General features: G+C 46.3%; 1 protein-coding gene across 1 annotated transcript in view; it reads left to right on the top strand.

Moving 5' to 3' along the window:
* LOC119363454 (glucose-6-phosphate/phosphate translocator 2, chloroplastic-like) overlaps positions 1–12947 on the top strand; it is a 19709-nt gene extending 6762 nt beyond the window's left edge. The window contains exon 6 of the mRNA XM_037628811.1: positions 12929–12947. Coding sequence (XP_037484708.1) covers positions 12929–12932 — 4 coding nt within the window. The 3' untranslated portion in view covers positions 12933–12947. The remainder of the gene's footprint in view (positions 1–12928) is intronic.
* Positions 12948–15479: the final 2532 nt, after the last annotated feature.

A 15479-nucleotide genomic window follows, 5' to 3' on the forward strand; every position in this document is an offset into this window, starting at 1 on the left:
ATGATTTGTTTGCTTAAGTGACTATAAGTCTTCCCACGTAGCTTCTACTAGATAGGAGTCACTCCACTTGCTCAAACGTTGTGCCACAGTGCTTCGACCAGATTCCTAACTCGATGCTAAGGCATCTTGGAAGGAACCTGCAGATGAGCAGAGGAAGAGTGAAGTGTTTGTCACACCTTGCATTCAGACTGAATCACATGTTTCAACAGAGAAACATGGAAAGCCGGGTGAATTTTATTGCCTCGAGGTAACTCGAGCGATAAGCTACTTCCCCAATCTTCCCCAAACACAAAAGATTGGACATAGGGATGTAGCTTCGGGAACACCATAACACCAATTTCAAACAGTCTCCGAGTTCTATGATTGTCTGCAAGGTGTTTCACCCTCTGTTGAGTTCTAAGCACATGTTGCCTCACATACTCAACCACTACTTGTTTGTCTTGAAGCCACTGTTAAATGTCTACTTAGGCTACATCATCAGAAGCATATATGCCAAAATACACGGGGGGGATGGTTACACAAAGCTTCAAAAGGAGATTTATCAAATATAGAGTGCTACTTAGTGTTGTACCAGAACTCACACATAGAAAGCCACTTGCTCCATTTGGTGGGATGAGCACTCATAAAACACCTTAGATAACACATCACTTGATGGTTGAACATCTTTGTTTAACCATATGTAGCTGGGTGATATGTAAAACTCATGTTAAGGTGAGCACCTATGCTTTTAACTAGAGTTTCCTAAAAGGTACTGGTGAAAATAGGGTATGTGTAAGGGCATATTTATCCCCAAGGTGTTTTGGTGATTGATGACAATGCTTTTGCGGACTAATCGTGTGCATTGAGTTTTTCAGAGATTCATCCTTTGGCACGAGATGATTCCCTCCCCTCGGTGTTTTATTCAAGACGGTGTAGCTCCTTTGTTTCTCTGTTGGTGGACTAGTTTCGTAGGAGTCACCGTACTATCAAGAGGGGATCCGCTTTGGTAAGGCTAGGGTGGAATCAACACGTACACATCCTTATCACACCCGATGTTCCTTTCCGCTTCAATGGAGTTCTCCTTCCTCTCCTTGCTTGCCCTGACTGGTCCCAACGGTAGTACCGCGGGCCATAGCGGTAGTACCGCCGAAGCACATCAAGCGGTAGTACTGCTCCTTCAGCGGTAGTACTGCTTGCTGACTTCCGCCGCAGTACCGCTGAGGCTCCGGGCTACTACCGCCTCGACTCGAGGGCTCATTTTCTCGTGTTGGGTTGTGCAGCACTTGCTGCAGCAGTAGCGGCGGTAGTACCGCTCCCAAGCGGTAGTATCGCCCTTACCACCGCGGTAGTACCGCTCTGGGTCCAGGACCCTGTTCCTCTCATGTGCACGAAAGTACCGCTAGGTGGGACGGTAGTACCGCTGGCTCAGCGGTAGTACCGCCCACCCAAGCGGTAGTACCGCTCTCTGCGGGGCTGCTTGGGGGGGTAACGGTTGGATTGTTCCCCCCACTATATAAAGGGGTCTTCTTCCCTAAAGTTGACCTACCTCTTCCCCCAAAAGCTCCATTATTGCTCCAAACTCCATTTTCGCCCGATCTCTCTCCCTAGCCAATCAAACTTGTTGATTTGCTCGGGATAGGTTGAGAAGGCCCCGATCTACACTTCCACCAAGATAAATTTGATTCCCCTATTAATCCCTAGCGGATCTTGTTACTCTTGGGTGTTTGAGCACCCTAGATGGTTGAGGTCACCTCGGAGCCATAGTCCATTGTGGTGAAGCTTCGTGGTGTCATTGGGAGCCTCCAATTAAGTTGTGGAGATAGCCCCAACCTTGTTTGTAAAGGTTTGGTCGCCGCCTTCAAGGGCACCAATAGTGGAATCACGGCATCTCGCATTGTGTGAGGGCGTGAGGAGAATACGGTGGCCCTAGTGGCTTCTTGGGGAGCATTGTGCCTCCACGCCGCTCTAACGGAGACGTACTTCCCCTCAAAGGAAGGAACTTCAGTAACACATCCTCGTCTCCATCGGCTTCACTCTTGGTTATCTCGTGCCTTTACTTGTGCAAGCTATTTGTGTTGTATCCCTTGCTTGCTTGTGCACTTGTTGTTGTTGCATCATATAGGTTGTTCACCTAGTTGCATATTTAGACAACCTACTTTGATGCAAAGTTTAATTTGGTAAAGAAAAGCTAAAAATTGTTAGTTGCCTACTCACCCCCCCCCCTCTAGTCAACTATATCGATCCTTTTAATTGGTATCAGAGCATCGTCTCTTTATTAAGGACTTTGCCGTCTGAAGAGTATGGTTGACACCGTAGACGGTGGGGAGGAGGAGCACTCCGGTGTGAATCCGATCTCGTCTATGGGTGATGGGGAAACCATGGTGTCCCGTGAGGAATTCAATGTGGCCTTGGACACATTGAAAACCTCCATGACAACCACGGTTGAAAGCATGTTTAATAAATTCTTAGAAGGACTTAAACTACCTACCTCGCCGTTGAAAGCGGGTGATCCCACTAACAAGGTGACGGATGCTAACTCCGGCAAGGGGGGGGGGCTAATAGTGAGAAGGGTCCTTCTACTAGTGGTAGAAATGGCACTGGCATCTTTGCCCATGTGGAACCTCCAACTTATGGAGGACCGATTCCCTCTACTCATTTAAATCATGTCGGCCCTCCTCCTAAGATTGTGAAAAATGAGGATTTTGATTCTTGGGTGTATCGCTTCAAGCATCATTTTAATCATGTGAATACTAATCTTTGGAGAATCATTGAAGAAGGTTTCTATCCACATGATCGAAGCAACTTCACCCTAGAGAAGCAGTGGATAATCAATTCAATGAGAATGCTCTCTTCATCATCCAAGATGATATCCTCCCCGAAGATCTCCCTCATCTCCGACCCCATGCCATGGCCAAAGACGCATGGCAATGCGTTGTGTCTCTTTATCGGGGAAGCGCAAGCATTCAACGCTCCAACTATGAAGTGGTGCAAGATGAAGCCGGTGAGTTTGCAATGAAAGAAGATGAAGAACCTCGTGAGCTCTTTCGGAGAGTGACCAAACTCGCGGTTTCACTCCGAGATCATGGAAGCAAGGACACGGATGACAATAGGATCAAGCGCAAGTTCCTAAAGGCTATGATGCCCTACAACAAGGCCATGTCCTTCGTCATTCGTCAAAGACCGGACTTCCACTCCATGACCTCAAGTGAAGTGTTCGATTAGTTCGTTGCAATGAGCATCTTGGACAAGACCGCCGATAACGCGGTGCTCCGCTCTCAAAGGACAAAGAAGCCCAACCTTGCCTTGAAGGCCAAGGTTATTGTGGAAGAAGAGGAAGAAGAGGAAGATGAGGAGAGCAACCCTGAAGATACAAAATATGATTATCATGAGCACATGGCTCTTGCTTCAAGGCAATTTTGGAGCAAGAAGAACTCAAGGCCCAATTTCAACAAGAACAACTCAAGTGGCTTCAAGGGCAAGCAACGAGTAAGAACTTGTTACAACTGTGGCAATGTGAGCCATTTCATTGCGGATTGTCCTTACGAGAAGCGGGAAGACAATGGTGGCAAGCTCATCCGAAAAGACAAAGCCAAGTCCTTCCCCAACAAGAACAACTTCAGCAAGAAGACTCCTACTCGAGGGTTGGTGGTTCAAGAAGAATACCGTGAGGATGATGATGATGATGATGAAGATAGTGAAGCAATGGCCATGGCATCCGTTGCCATTGCCATAACTCCCCGGATGTCTCTCTTCGATTCACCCAACGAGAACATCACTGCCAAGTGCCTCATGGCTAAAGCCACCAACAAGGTAACCCCCAACATCAAAACCACCATCATTACTAATCCCTCTTTGGCCGATGGCATTGATGAAAGTGAGGGGTCTAATGAGGAAGTAAATGAATTTGAGTCTTTTATGAGTAAGCTCAAGGGAAAATCCAAGAAGCACTTTGTTGCTCTCTTGGAACAACTTGGTGAAGCCAATGACATGATCGAGGCTCACGAAGAAACCATCTCTAAGATGGAAGGTCATAGTCGTGACTATGCCGATGAGATATCGGATCTCTCTAATGCTCTTAAGGAAGAGCGTGGGCATCGTTTGGCTCATGAGGAGTCACACAATGATGACCATGCCAAGTTAAAGAAAGATCTTGATCATGCTCTTGTTGTGTCTCGTGTGCTAACTTCCGAGAAGGCTAAACTTGGGGTTGATCATGCTAGACTCAAGGAGGAGTTTAATGCACTTGACAAGGCCCACAAGGTCTTGAAGGGTGCTCATGCAAACCTCAAGGAGTCTCATGCTCAACTCTAAGTTAAGCTAACCAAGGAAAAGGCCACCTTTCCTCATATGGTATTAATTGATAATGCATAGGCCACTAACCCGTGTTGTGAGCATGTGCATCTTGTGGAGGAGAATGCCAAATTGAAGGATCAACTTGAGAAAGGCCTTGTGACATGCATTCAAGGTGAGAAGAACCTCAACGACTTTTTGAGCAATCAAAAGGAAGTTGTGGCCAAGGAAGGAATTGGGTTCGCACCCAAGTCCAAGAACAAGAAGAAGAACGACAAGACCAAACGACCTCCTCCTCTCAAGCAAACCTTTGTGAAAGAGGGAGAGGGTGCTCCTAAGGAGAAGAAGAACAATGTGAAGGGTGTTGATGTCAAAAAGGGCAAAACCACCTCCTCCAACAACAAAGCTGGCGACTTTAACCCTTCTTATGTGTTGTGTCGTGCTAGTGATGGGCATGTTTATGCTAAATTTGTTGGTTCTCCTTATGAGTACATTGAATGGTCTATTTGGGTTCCTAAGACCCTTGTTACTAACTTCAAAGGACCCATTACTAAATGGGTACCTAAAACCAAGCATTGATCTCTTATAGGTGTTTGCTTCCGGTGGGGGATCATGGTTGCTCGATAGTGGAGCAACAAATCATATGACCGGGAGCAAGGACTTGGTGGTGGACGTGCAAAAGATCCCATCTATGCCCACCAATGTCAAGTGGGGTGATGCCTCATCTTCTAAGGTATTGGGTCTTGGCAAGGTTGTCATTTCTCATGATCTAACGATCGAGAAAGTCATGCTTGTTGAGTCCCTTGCATACAATTTACTTTCCGTTCGTCAACTTGCGCTCATGGGTTTTGCCACCTTCTTTGACATTGATACCGTGGCCCTCTTGTGGAGCAAGACTCTTAAAGTAGCCTTTGTTGGGCATGTCGAGAACGGTCTCTGTGTGATTAATTTTTCGGAGCGACCCACTAAGACCGCGACATGCCTAATGGCTAAAGTTGATGTGGGATGGCTTTGGCATCGCCGTTTAGCCCACGTCAATATGAGATCTTTGCAAAGTCTTCTCAAGGGGGACCATGTCCGTGGACTAACAAATGTTAGTTTTGCCAAAGATCGTGCTTGCAGTGCGTGTATCGTAGGAAAACTTCATGGGAAGGCTCACCATCCCACGACTATCATCTACTCGAAGAGACCCCTGGAGCTCCTTCACATGGACCTCTTTGGGCCTCCATCCTTTGATAGTCTTGGGGGTAGAAAGTATTGCTTGGTGATTGTGGATGATTATTCAAGATACACTTGGGTATATTTCTTCAAGAGGAAGAGTGAAACTCAGCAAACCGTCATCGACTTTGCAAATGAAGCTCAACGTCAACATGATGCAAAGATCTTGACAATAAGAAGTGACAACGGCACCAAATTCAAGAACTACACCTTGGATGAGTTTCTTAGTGATGAGGGGATCAAGCATCAGTATGCTGCTCCCTATACCCCTCAACAAAATGGTGTCGCGGAGAGGAAGAACCGGACGTTGATGGATGCGGCAAGGACCATGATGGCGGAGTTCAAGTCTCCTTACAACTTTTGGGCTGAAGCCATCAACACAGCATGTCATGCATCAAATTGGCTCTATCTCCGCAAAGGCTTGAACAAGACTCCTTATGAAATACTTACTGGTAACAAGCCAAACCTCAAGTAATTCCGGGTATTCGGGTGTAAGTGTTTCATTCTCAAGAAAGGTGTTCGTTTGTCTAAATTTGAGGCTAGAGCTTATGAAGGCATATTTGTTGGTTATGCTACAAACTCTCATGCTTACCATGTCCTCAACAAGTCCACCGGACTCATTGAGGAGACGTGTAACGTGGAGTTTGACGAAAATAAAGGCTCCCAAGTGGAGCAAAGTGGTACTTGTGATGTAGGTGATGAAATTCCTCCCTAAGCCATAAGAAGAATGGGTGTGGGTCTTATCCTACCCATTGAGGAACCCCTTGTGGCCGAAGGAGAAGGACAATGCTCCACTCAAGTGGAGCCATCACCTCCTCAAGACCCACACGCTTCCAAAGAACAAAGTGAATGCCCTCAACCTTGTGAACAAGACCAAGGGCAAGATCAACCTCAAGATGGTGGTGAACCACCAAATGATGCCCAAGGTCAAGTTCTCCCCCTTGACCAAGTTCAAGATCAAGAGCAAGCTCAAGATCTAGAACAAGCTCAAGACGGCGCTCAAGATAATCAAGTTAACCCTCCTCCTTCCACATCCGAGGAGTAACTAGAGCGTCGTGCCGCGAAGATTGCTTCCAAGCTCACCACCAAAGGTCATCTCATGGAGAATGTGGTTGGAAGCCTAAGAAAGGGGGTAAGCACTCGTAGACAATTAGCAAACTATTGTGAACATCACGCATTTGTCTCTTGTGTTGAACCCCAAAAGGTCTATGAGGCGCTCGAAGATCCGGGTTGGCTCAATGCCATGCATGAAGAACTCAACAACTTCAAGTACAACAAGGTGTGGAGATTGGTGCCAAGGCTGCCGGGGAACCACAACGTCATTGGAACCAAGTGGATATTCAAGAACAAGCAAGATGCTCATGGGAACATCATTCGCAACAAGGCAATATTGGTAGCACAAGGCTACTCCCAAGTAGAGGGTATCGACTACGGTGAAACTTGCTCGCCTTGAATCCATTCATTTGTTGATTGCTTATGCTTCCCATCACAACTTTAAGTTACAACAGATGGATGTGAAAAGTGATTTTCTTAATGGTCCTATTAATGAGTTGGTCTATGTCAAGCAACCCCCCGGGTTCGAGGATCCCTACTTCCCGGATTATGTGTATCAACTCGATAAGGCACTCTATGGCCTTAAACAAGCCCCACGTGTGTGGTATGACCACCTTACCGAGTTGTTACAAGATCGTGGATTTGAGGTCGGGCAAATCGATCCCACTCTTTTTACTAAGAAGGTCAAAGGGGAGTTGTTTGTATGCCAACTATATGTTGATGATATTATCTTTGGTTCCCCTAACAAAGCTTTCAATGAGGAATTTTCTGCTCTCATGACCTCTAAGTTCAAGATGTCATCGATGCGAGAGTTGAAGTTCTTCCTCGGTTTCGACATCAAGCAAAGAAGAGAAGGTACTTTCATCAATCAAGCCAAATACACTCAAGACATGCTAAAAAGATTCAAGCTAAGTGATGTCAAGCCGGCTTCCACTCCAATGCCCACCAAGTGCGAACTTGACATTGATCCCAATAGTAAAGCGGTGGATCAAAAGGTATATCGCTCCATGATTGGCTCCTTGCTTTACCTTTGTGCATCTAGACCGGATATCATGTTGAGTGTGGGAATATGTGCACGGTTTCAAGCCGCACCGAAGGAAAGCCACTATGTGGCGGTCAAGCGAATCTTTCAATATTTGGCTCATACCCCAAGCTTTGGCTTATGGTACCCAACAGGAGCAAACTTCAAGCTTGAAGGATATACGGATTCCGATTGGGCGGGAGACAAAGTGGATAGGAAGTCCACTTCCGGAGGGTGCCAATTTCTTGGTTGCTCTTTGGTGAGTTGGTCTTCCAAGAAGCAAAGTTGTGTGTCTCTCTCGTCCACCGAAGCAGAATATGTGGCGGCCGGTAGTTGTTGTGCACAACTCTTATGGATGAGGCAAACTTTAAAGGAGTACGGTGTCATTTGTGACAAAGTGCCTCTTTGGTGTGATAATGAAAGTGCCATCAAGATTTCTCTCAACCCGGTGCAACATTTCAAGACGAAGCATATTGAGATTCGGTATCACTTCATCCAGGATCACATTAGGCGAGGGGAGATCGAGCTCAAGTATGTCAACACTAATGATAACCTTGCAGATATTTTCACCAAGCCCTTGGATGAAGCAAGATTTCGCGAGTTAAGGCATGAGCTAAATATCATTGATTCGAGCAATGTATCTTGAACCCATGCACATCCCACAACATTCAACGTGTTGTCTAGTTTAGGTGTAGGCATGGACATAGGGGGAGTGTTGTTCTCTCAATGAACTCTCCCTCCCCCCATTATGCATAAATTGATCACGTCTTTCACTTTAACCATCTTCGATGGTACTTGTGCTTCAAGAACGAGTTTTGGTCATGGGCCCAAGGTTAAAATCTTCGCGGTGCCATACCTCTTGACTCAAACATAGGTGGCCTCAGCCACCTCCCTCTCTTGAAGGGGTGTGTCTTGGCCCCTTGCTAGTGTGTTTGTTGCCTAGTCGTTTTTGCCGTTGCTTTCTCTCTTTTTGAGCTTAGTCGTTATTGTCTAGTTGCCGTGGTGTGCTAGGCGGTACTACCGCTGGTGGTGCGCGGTACTACCGCTTGTAAGCGGTACTACCGCCCACCAGCGCGGTACTACCGCTGCGAAGCGGGATCAGGGGGTTATATCGGGGCAGGGGGAGGTTTCTCTCCCCCATTCCCATTCACTTCGCCCCCTTGCTCCTCTTCGTCTCTCTAGCACCGTCTCGCCGCGGGAGGGCTCCGGCGGATCTTCTTCTCCGGGGCGTCCCTCTCCATTTCCTTCGGTGGAGTCGATCCCCACCTCGTCCTCTTGCCATGGATGCCGGTATTGCCCCCGTTCCCTCTCTCTTTTTGTCTAGATTTCAGATCTAGCATCTTAGGGGCAATAGTGGTTGCATCTCTAGAGTTTTGGCTAAATCTAGGCCTGAGTAGGATGGAGAAGGCAACTAGGAGCCTTGGATTAGCGTTTGGTAGGAATATTTTTGAATTTGGTAGGTCGGTAGTGCCGGATCTGACCACGGCAGTAGGAAACCGCTGTTTCCCCGCTTCGAGTGGTACTACCGCTCTCATTGGAGGGGTACTACCGCTTGGAGCGGTACTGCCGCCTCCAGGTCGCGGTACTACCACTGCCTGCCAAATTCCATCATGTCTCTACCATTCATTGATCCTTTTTGTTGTGTTTGGTGGCTTATGCTCGTTCTTTATGGTTGTTTTGCATGTTCTTGTGTTTGGTTCCAGGTTATGAACATCCCGAGCATCTTGCTCGCCGTGTCAACCCCGGTCGTGCCACGTCGAAGCGTTACCGCACATCTGAGTCAGCAGGAGGTTCCTCTAGTGCTCCACCTCCACTTCAACTCAAGAAGAAGTCTGCCGTCAAGCCGAAGCCAAAGGGCAAAACTGTGCCTCAAATGAATGCCAAGGAGTTCTGGGCAAGGTGTCACCGCAACCCTTATGTGGAAGACCAAGAACCCACTTTGGTCAATCGTCCGTTCAGGAACCGGTTTTAGTTTGCCATATTCTTTGATGTGCTCAAGGCCAAGAAGAATCTCTATGTTTATGTGTGCTCCATCAACACAGACTATATGGAGAAGGATCCTGCATACTTTGGTGAAGCTCTTCAGGTGTGCACTTAGCTGAACATTCTCAGAATCATGCAATTCAACAAGGACTATGATGCAGATATTGTGGCTCAATTCTATGCCACTGTCCATCTAGGGACTGATGAGGATAGGACTCTGACTTGGATGACCAATGGCAAGTTGCTTTCTATCAAGTGGAAGGCATTCATGGAGTTACTTAGGGTGGAAAATCAGGGGCTTGCGTCTCCTGTCTGCTTTCGCCCTCACCGCAACACAACCTCCACTCACAAGCAAGATCTCTGGCCCTACTGCACGCTGAAGATCAACCCTGATACTAAGAAGGAAACTTATGAGCTGCCTGCCTTTCTGGACATTCTTCACCGTGTCTTCCGTGAGACTCTTTTCCCTCGCATCGGGAATCTGGATATGGTTCACTCTTATCTCGTGGACATGCTTCTCTTCTGCCAGCATGAGAAGGAAGCAAACACTGGCAAGTCCCTGGACATTTCTCATGTTATGTGGTCTGAGCTCTTATCTGCTATCTCTGAGCGCAAGTGCCCGATTTATGGTCCGTTCATCATGCTGCTTATTGAGAAGGCCTGGAGTCAGGTCTATCCCAAGGTTATGCTAGAGACGGGAGAGTTGGTGTCTCATGAGATCAAGCGTCTAAGGAAGAAGGACAACTGGGGCACTCATGTCCCTAAGTCTAGGGGTACATCGTCTGCTGCTGCCATGGAGACCGAGGAGGAGGCTGAGGCTAAGGATGATGATGACTATGAGCCTTCTGGGGCAGAGCCCTCTTGGGCAAAGAAGCTCAAGCTCAAGATGAAGAAGATGTTCTGCATGGAGTCTCACAGTCAGTACATGACTCATGTGGCTGAGAAGAAGGCCCGGGGATGTCACAAGGAGCTCAGGCGTCAGTTGGGTGCCACCGTTACCAGTGGATCTGAGGACCAGCTTACTGAGGAGGAGGAGTGGATTCAGCAGCACTGCCCGTGGACAGATTGTGATGCTGAGCAGTTCCCGACCGACGACGGCGATGAAGACGATCCCGCTGGGATCTGATGTTCGTGACCCTCGCTTGCTATCACCTGGAGCCGTAGCAACACTCTCTCTCTTTTTGGTGTCTCGATGCCAAAGGAGGAGAGAGTTTAGGGATTTGTGTCGTTGTCTTTGTCTGTTTCGCGAGTGTGTCTTCTTTGTGGTGTTTTCTCGCCGTTTGCTTTGCTTGGTTTTGTGTCAGTGAGACCTAAGTTCCAGACATATGGTGTGAGACATATGCTACCTTATCTTTAGATTATCATTATCTATGTCTATCTAGTCCTTCGGTATCTTATGAGTTGCATGCTTATCCTGTTATATACTTTGCTCTCATATATCCTGCTTAGGCTGTTGGTCTCTAAAATGTAGGGGGAGTGTTGATCCTAGTATGTGTGCCGTGCAGTCCAAAGCACTTATCTAGATAGCACACATCTAAGGGGAGCCCATCTACATTTTTAGAGTTATGGGGTTTGCGCATGTCCTATGTCTTTTCCAGTTTGTGCAAATCCCATATTGTCATCAATCCACCAAAAAGGGGGAGATTGTAAGGGCATATTTATCCCCAAGGTGTTTTGGTGATTGATGACAATGCTTTTGCGGACTAATCGTGTGCGTTGAGTTTTTCAGAGATTCATCCTTTGGCACGAGACGATTCCCTCCCCTCGGTGTTTTATTCAAGACGGTGTAGCTCCTTCGTTTCTCTGTTGGTGGACTAGTTTCGTAGGAGTCACCGTACTATCAAGAGGGGATCCGCTTTGGTAAGGCTAGGGTGGAATCAACACGTACACATCCTTATCACACCCGCTGTTCCTTTCCGCTTCAATGGAGTTCTCCTTCCTCTCCTTGCTTGCCCTAACTGGTCCCAGCGGTAGTACCGCGGGCCACAGCGGTAGTACCGCCGAAGCACATCAAGCGGTAGTACCGCTCCTTCAGCGGTAGTACCGCTTGCTGACTTCCGCCACAGTACCGCTGAGGCTCTGAGCTACTACCGCCTCGACTCGAGGGCTCGTTTTCTCGTGTTGGGTTGTGCGGCACTTGTTGCGGTAGTAGCGGCGGTAGTACCGCTCCCAAGCGATAGTACCGCCCTTACCACCGTGATAGTACCGCTCTGGGTCCAGGACCCTGCTCCTCTCATGTGCGCGGCAGTACCGCCCACCCAAGCAGTAGTACCGCTCTCTGCGGGGCTGCTTGGGGGGGGGTAACGGTTGGATTGTTCCCCCCACTATATAAAGGGGTCTTCTTCCCTAAAGTTGACCTACCTCTTCACCCAAAAGCTCCATTGTTGCTCCAAGCTCCATTTTTGCCCGATCTCTCTCCCTAGCCAATCAGACTTGCTGATTTGCTCGGGATAGGTTGAGAAGGCCCCGATCTACACTTCCACCAAGAGAAATTTGATTCCCCCACTAATCCCTAGCGGATCTTGTTACTCTTGGGTGTTTGAGCACCCTAGACGGTTGATGTCACCTCGGAGCCATAGTCCATTGTGGTTAAGCTTTGTGGTGTCGTTGGGAGCCTCCAATTAAGTTGCGGAGATAGCCCCAACCTTGTTTGTAAAGGTTCGGTCGCCGTCTTCAAGGGCACCAATAGTGGAATCACGGCATCTCGCATTGTGCGAGGGCGTGAGGAGAATACGGTGGCCCTAGTGGCTTCTTGGGGAGCATTGTGCCTCCACACCGCTCTAATGGAGACGTACTTCCCCTCAAAAGGAAGGAACTTCGGTAACACATCCTCGTCTCCATCGGCTCCACTCTTAGTTATCTCGTGCCTTTACTTGTGCAAGCTATTTGTGTTGTATCCCTTGCTTGCTTGTGCACTTATTGTTGTTGCATCATATAGGTTGTTCACCTAGTTGCATATTTAGACAACCTACTTTGATGCAAAGTTTAATTTGGTAAAGAAAAGCTAAAAATTGTTAGTTGCCTATTCACCCCCCCTCTAGTCAAGTATATCTATCCTTTGAGTATGTGTCTGACACAATCAAATCAGGCATATCATGTAACTTGTAAACATTATCTAAGAAAACTTCGACAATCTTTTGAGCAGTGTAAGGATGCTTCAGAGCCATGAAATGACCATATTTTGCAAACTTGTCAATAACAAACATAATAAAATCCACCGTGACAGTATCCCAGACTATTTTGGGCATAGGAAGAGGGGATAGTAGTCATGGATAGTTAACTCTTTCAGGTTTAGCCTGCTAAAAAGTTACACAGGGTTGTAATTTATTATTGATAAAGCTTTTCATACCATACCATCTAAACAAGGGATCAATTATGTTACAGGTAACATGGAATCCAGAATGACCTCCAATAGAGCTATCATGAAAGGCAAAAAAATTATGGTGAAGTTCAGGATTGTTGCCAATCAAAATACAATTTCATATTTAATCAGGCCATTGAGCAGTTGATAGTTAGGCTTAGCATCAAGCTAAACAGTTAATTACTACAATACTATCCACAATCTCTCCTATCCACACACGCTAGGCTCTAGAAATATGAAATGCTTGAGGAACTTTGGGTCTCCTTAACAATACATCAACTGCTGAATTTTTAGTACCTTTTTTAAGACAGTATGATAGTTGAGCCCCATAAGTTTGGCAAGTGCCATATGTTGCCAAGTAGTGCAGAGCTTTTGGTTCTGCAAGTGCACTAAACTTTTTTGATCAGTTCTAATAGCGACCTGTTGAATTCTCAGAAAAGCTCTCCATTGTTCCACAACTAACAGAATTGCCATATACTCCTTGTGAGGTATTGATAGAGCTCTGTTTTTACGACCCAATGACTTGTTGAGATAAGCTAGCTAGAGGGGTGCCATCTTGCATTAGCACAACTCCAATACCTATATCACAAGCATATGCTTCTATCAAAAGGCTTGTCAAAGTTTGGTAAAGACAGGATCGGGGTTGCAATGAATGCCCAATTTGGAATGCATCTTTAATGATGGTGGTCCAGACAAAAGGAACTCCCTTCTTCAGTAATTCAGTCAAAGGTTTGATAATGAGGCCATAGTGTTGTATAAATTTTTTGCAATAACTAGTGAGCCGTGAGAATCCTCTCACTTCCTTACACATTTTGTAGAGTAGTCCAACTCTCCATTGTTTGACTTTTACTTGGGTCTGTAACCACTCCTTGAGAACTAATAGCATGAAACAGATAAGCTATTTGCATCTATGCAAAAGCACACTAATATAGTTTGACCTTCCAATGCTCTGCTCGCATAATAGACAACACTTCCTTAACATGTAAAAGATGTTAAACATAAGTTTTATTGTATATGAAAATATCATCAAAGAAAATCATGGTTGGCTTCCTAAGCACTAGAGCCAAGGTATCGGTCATCACCCCTTGGAAGGTACCAGGAGCTCTAGTGAGGCTAAAGTCCATAACAGTAAACTCATAATGTCCATTATGTGTTTGGAAATAAGTCTTAAATTCTTCTCCTGGGGGCAGCCTAATTAACCTAGCCTTGAGATTCGGTTTGGAGAACCAAGCAACACCTAATAGTTGAACCAATAACTTGTCTATAATGGGCAATGGATACTTTCTCTTAACAGTTATAGCCCTTAAGAGCACGTAATCCACAACCATCATCCATTCTCCTCCCTTCTTTTTGAAGGAAATATGCCCTAGAGGCAATAATAAAGTTATTATTTATTTCATTATTTCATGATAAATGTTTATTATTCATGCTAGAATTGTATTAACCGGAAACTTAGTACATGTGTGAATACATAGACAAAACATAGTGTCCCTAGTATGCCTCTACTTGACTAGCTCGTTAATCAAAGATGGTTATGTTTCCTAACAATAGACATGTGTTTTCATTTGATGAATGGGATCACATCATTAGGAGAATGATGTGATGGACAAGACCCATCCTTTAGCTTAGCATCATGATCGTTACAGTTTCATTGTTGCTGCTTTCTTCATGACTTATACATGTTCCTCAGACTATGAGATTATGCAACTCCCGAATACCAGAGGAACACTTTGTGTGCTACCAAACGTCACAACGTAAAAGGGTGATTATACAGGTGCTCTACAGGTGTCTCTGAAGGTGTTTGTTGGGTTGGCATAGATCAAGATTAGGATTTTTCACACCGTGTTTCGGAGAGGTATCTCTAGGCCCTCTCGGTAATGCTCATCTCTATAAGCCTTGCAAGCAATGTGACTAATGAGTTAGTTGCGGGATGAAGTATTACGGAACGAGTAAAGGGACTTGCCGGTAACGAGATTGAACTAGGTATGATGATACCCATGATCGAATCTCGGGCAAGTAACATACCGATGACAAAGGGAACAACGTATGTTGTTATGCGGTTTGACCGATAAAGATCTTCGTAGAATATGTAGGAACCAATACGAGCATCCAGGTTCCACTATTGGTTATTGATCGTAAGTGAGTCTCGGTCATGTCTACATAGTTCTCAACCCCGTAGGGTCCGCACGCTTAACGTTCGATGGCGATTGGTATTATCAGTTTATGTGTTTTGATGTACGGAAGGTAGTTTGGAGTCCCAGATGTGATCATGGACATAACGAGGAGTCTCAAAATGGTCAAGACATGAATATTGATATATTGGAAGGTTATGTTTGGACACCGGAATAGTTTTGGATGACTTCGGGCATTTACCGGAGTACCAGGAGGTTACTGGAACCCCCGGGGGGTCAATGGGCTTTCATGGGCCTTAGTGGAAATAGAGGGCAGCAATGGAGCTATGGGGCGCACCCCCTAGGCCCAAACCAAAATGGTTTAGGGCTTGGGGGGCCGGTGTCGGTGTCAAAACCGGCGGATCTCGGGTAGGGGGTCCCGATCTGTGCGTCTTAGGCTGAT

The sequence above is a fragment of the Triticum dicoccoides genome, chromosome 2B, assembly GCF_002162155.2.
Source record: "Triticum dicoccoides isolate Atlit2015 ecotype Zavitan chromosome 2B, WEW_v2.0, whole genome shotgun sequence".
Classification (NCBI taxonomy): domain Eukaryota; kingdom Viridiplantae; phylum Streptophyta; class Magnoliopsida; order Poales; family Poaceae; genus Triticum; species Triticum dicoccoides.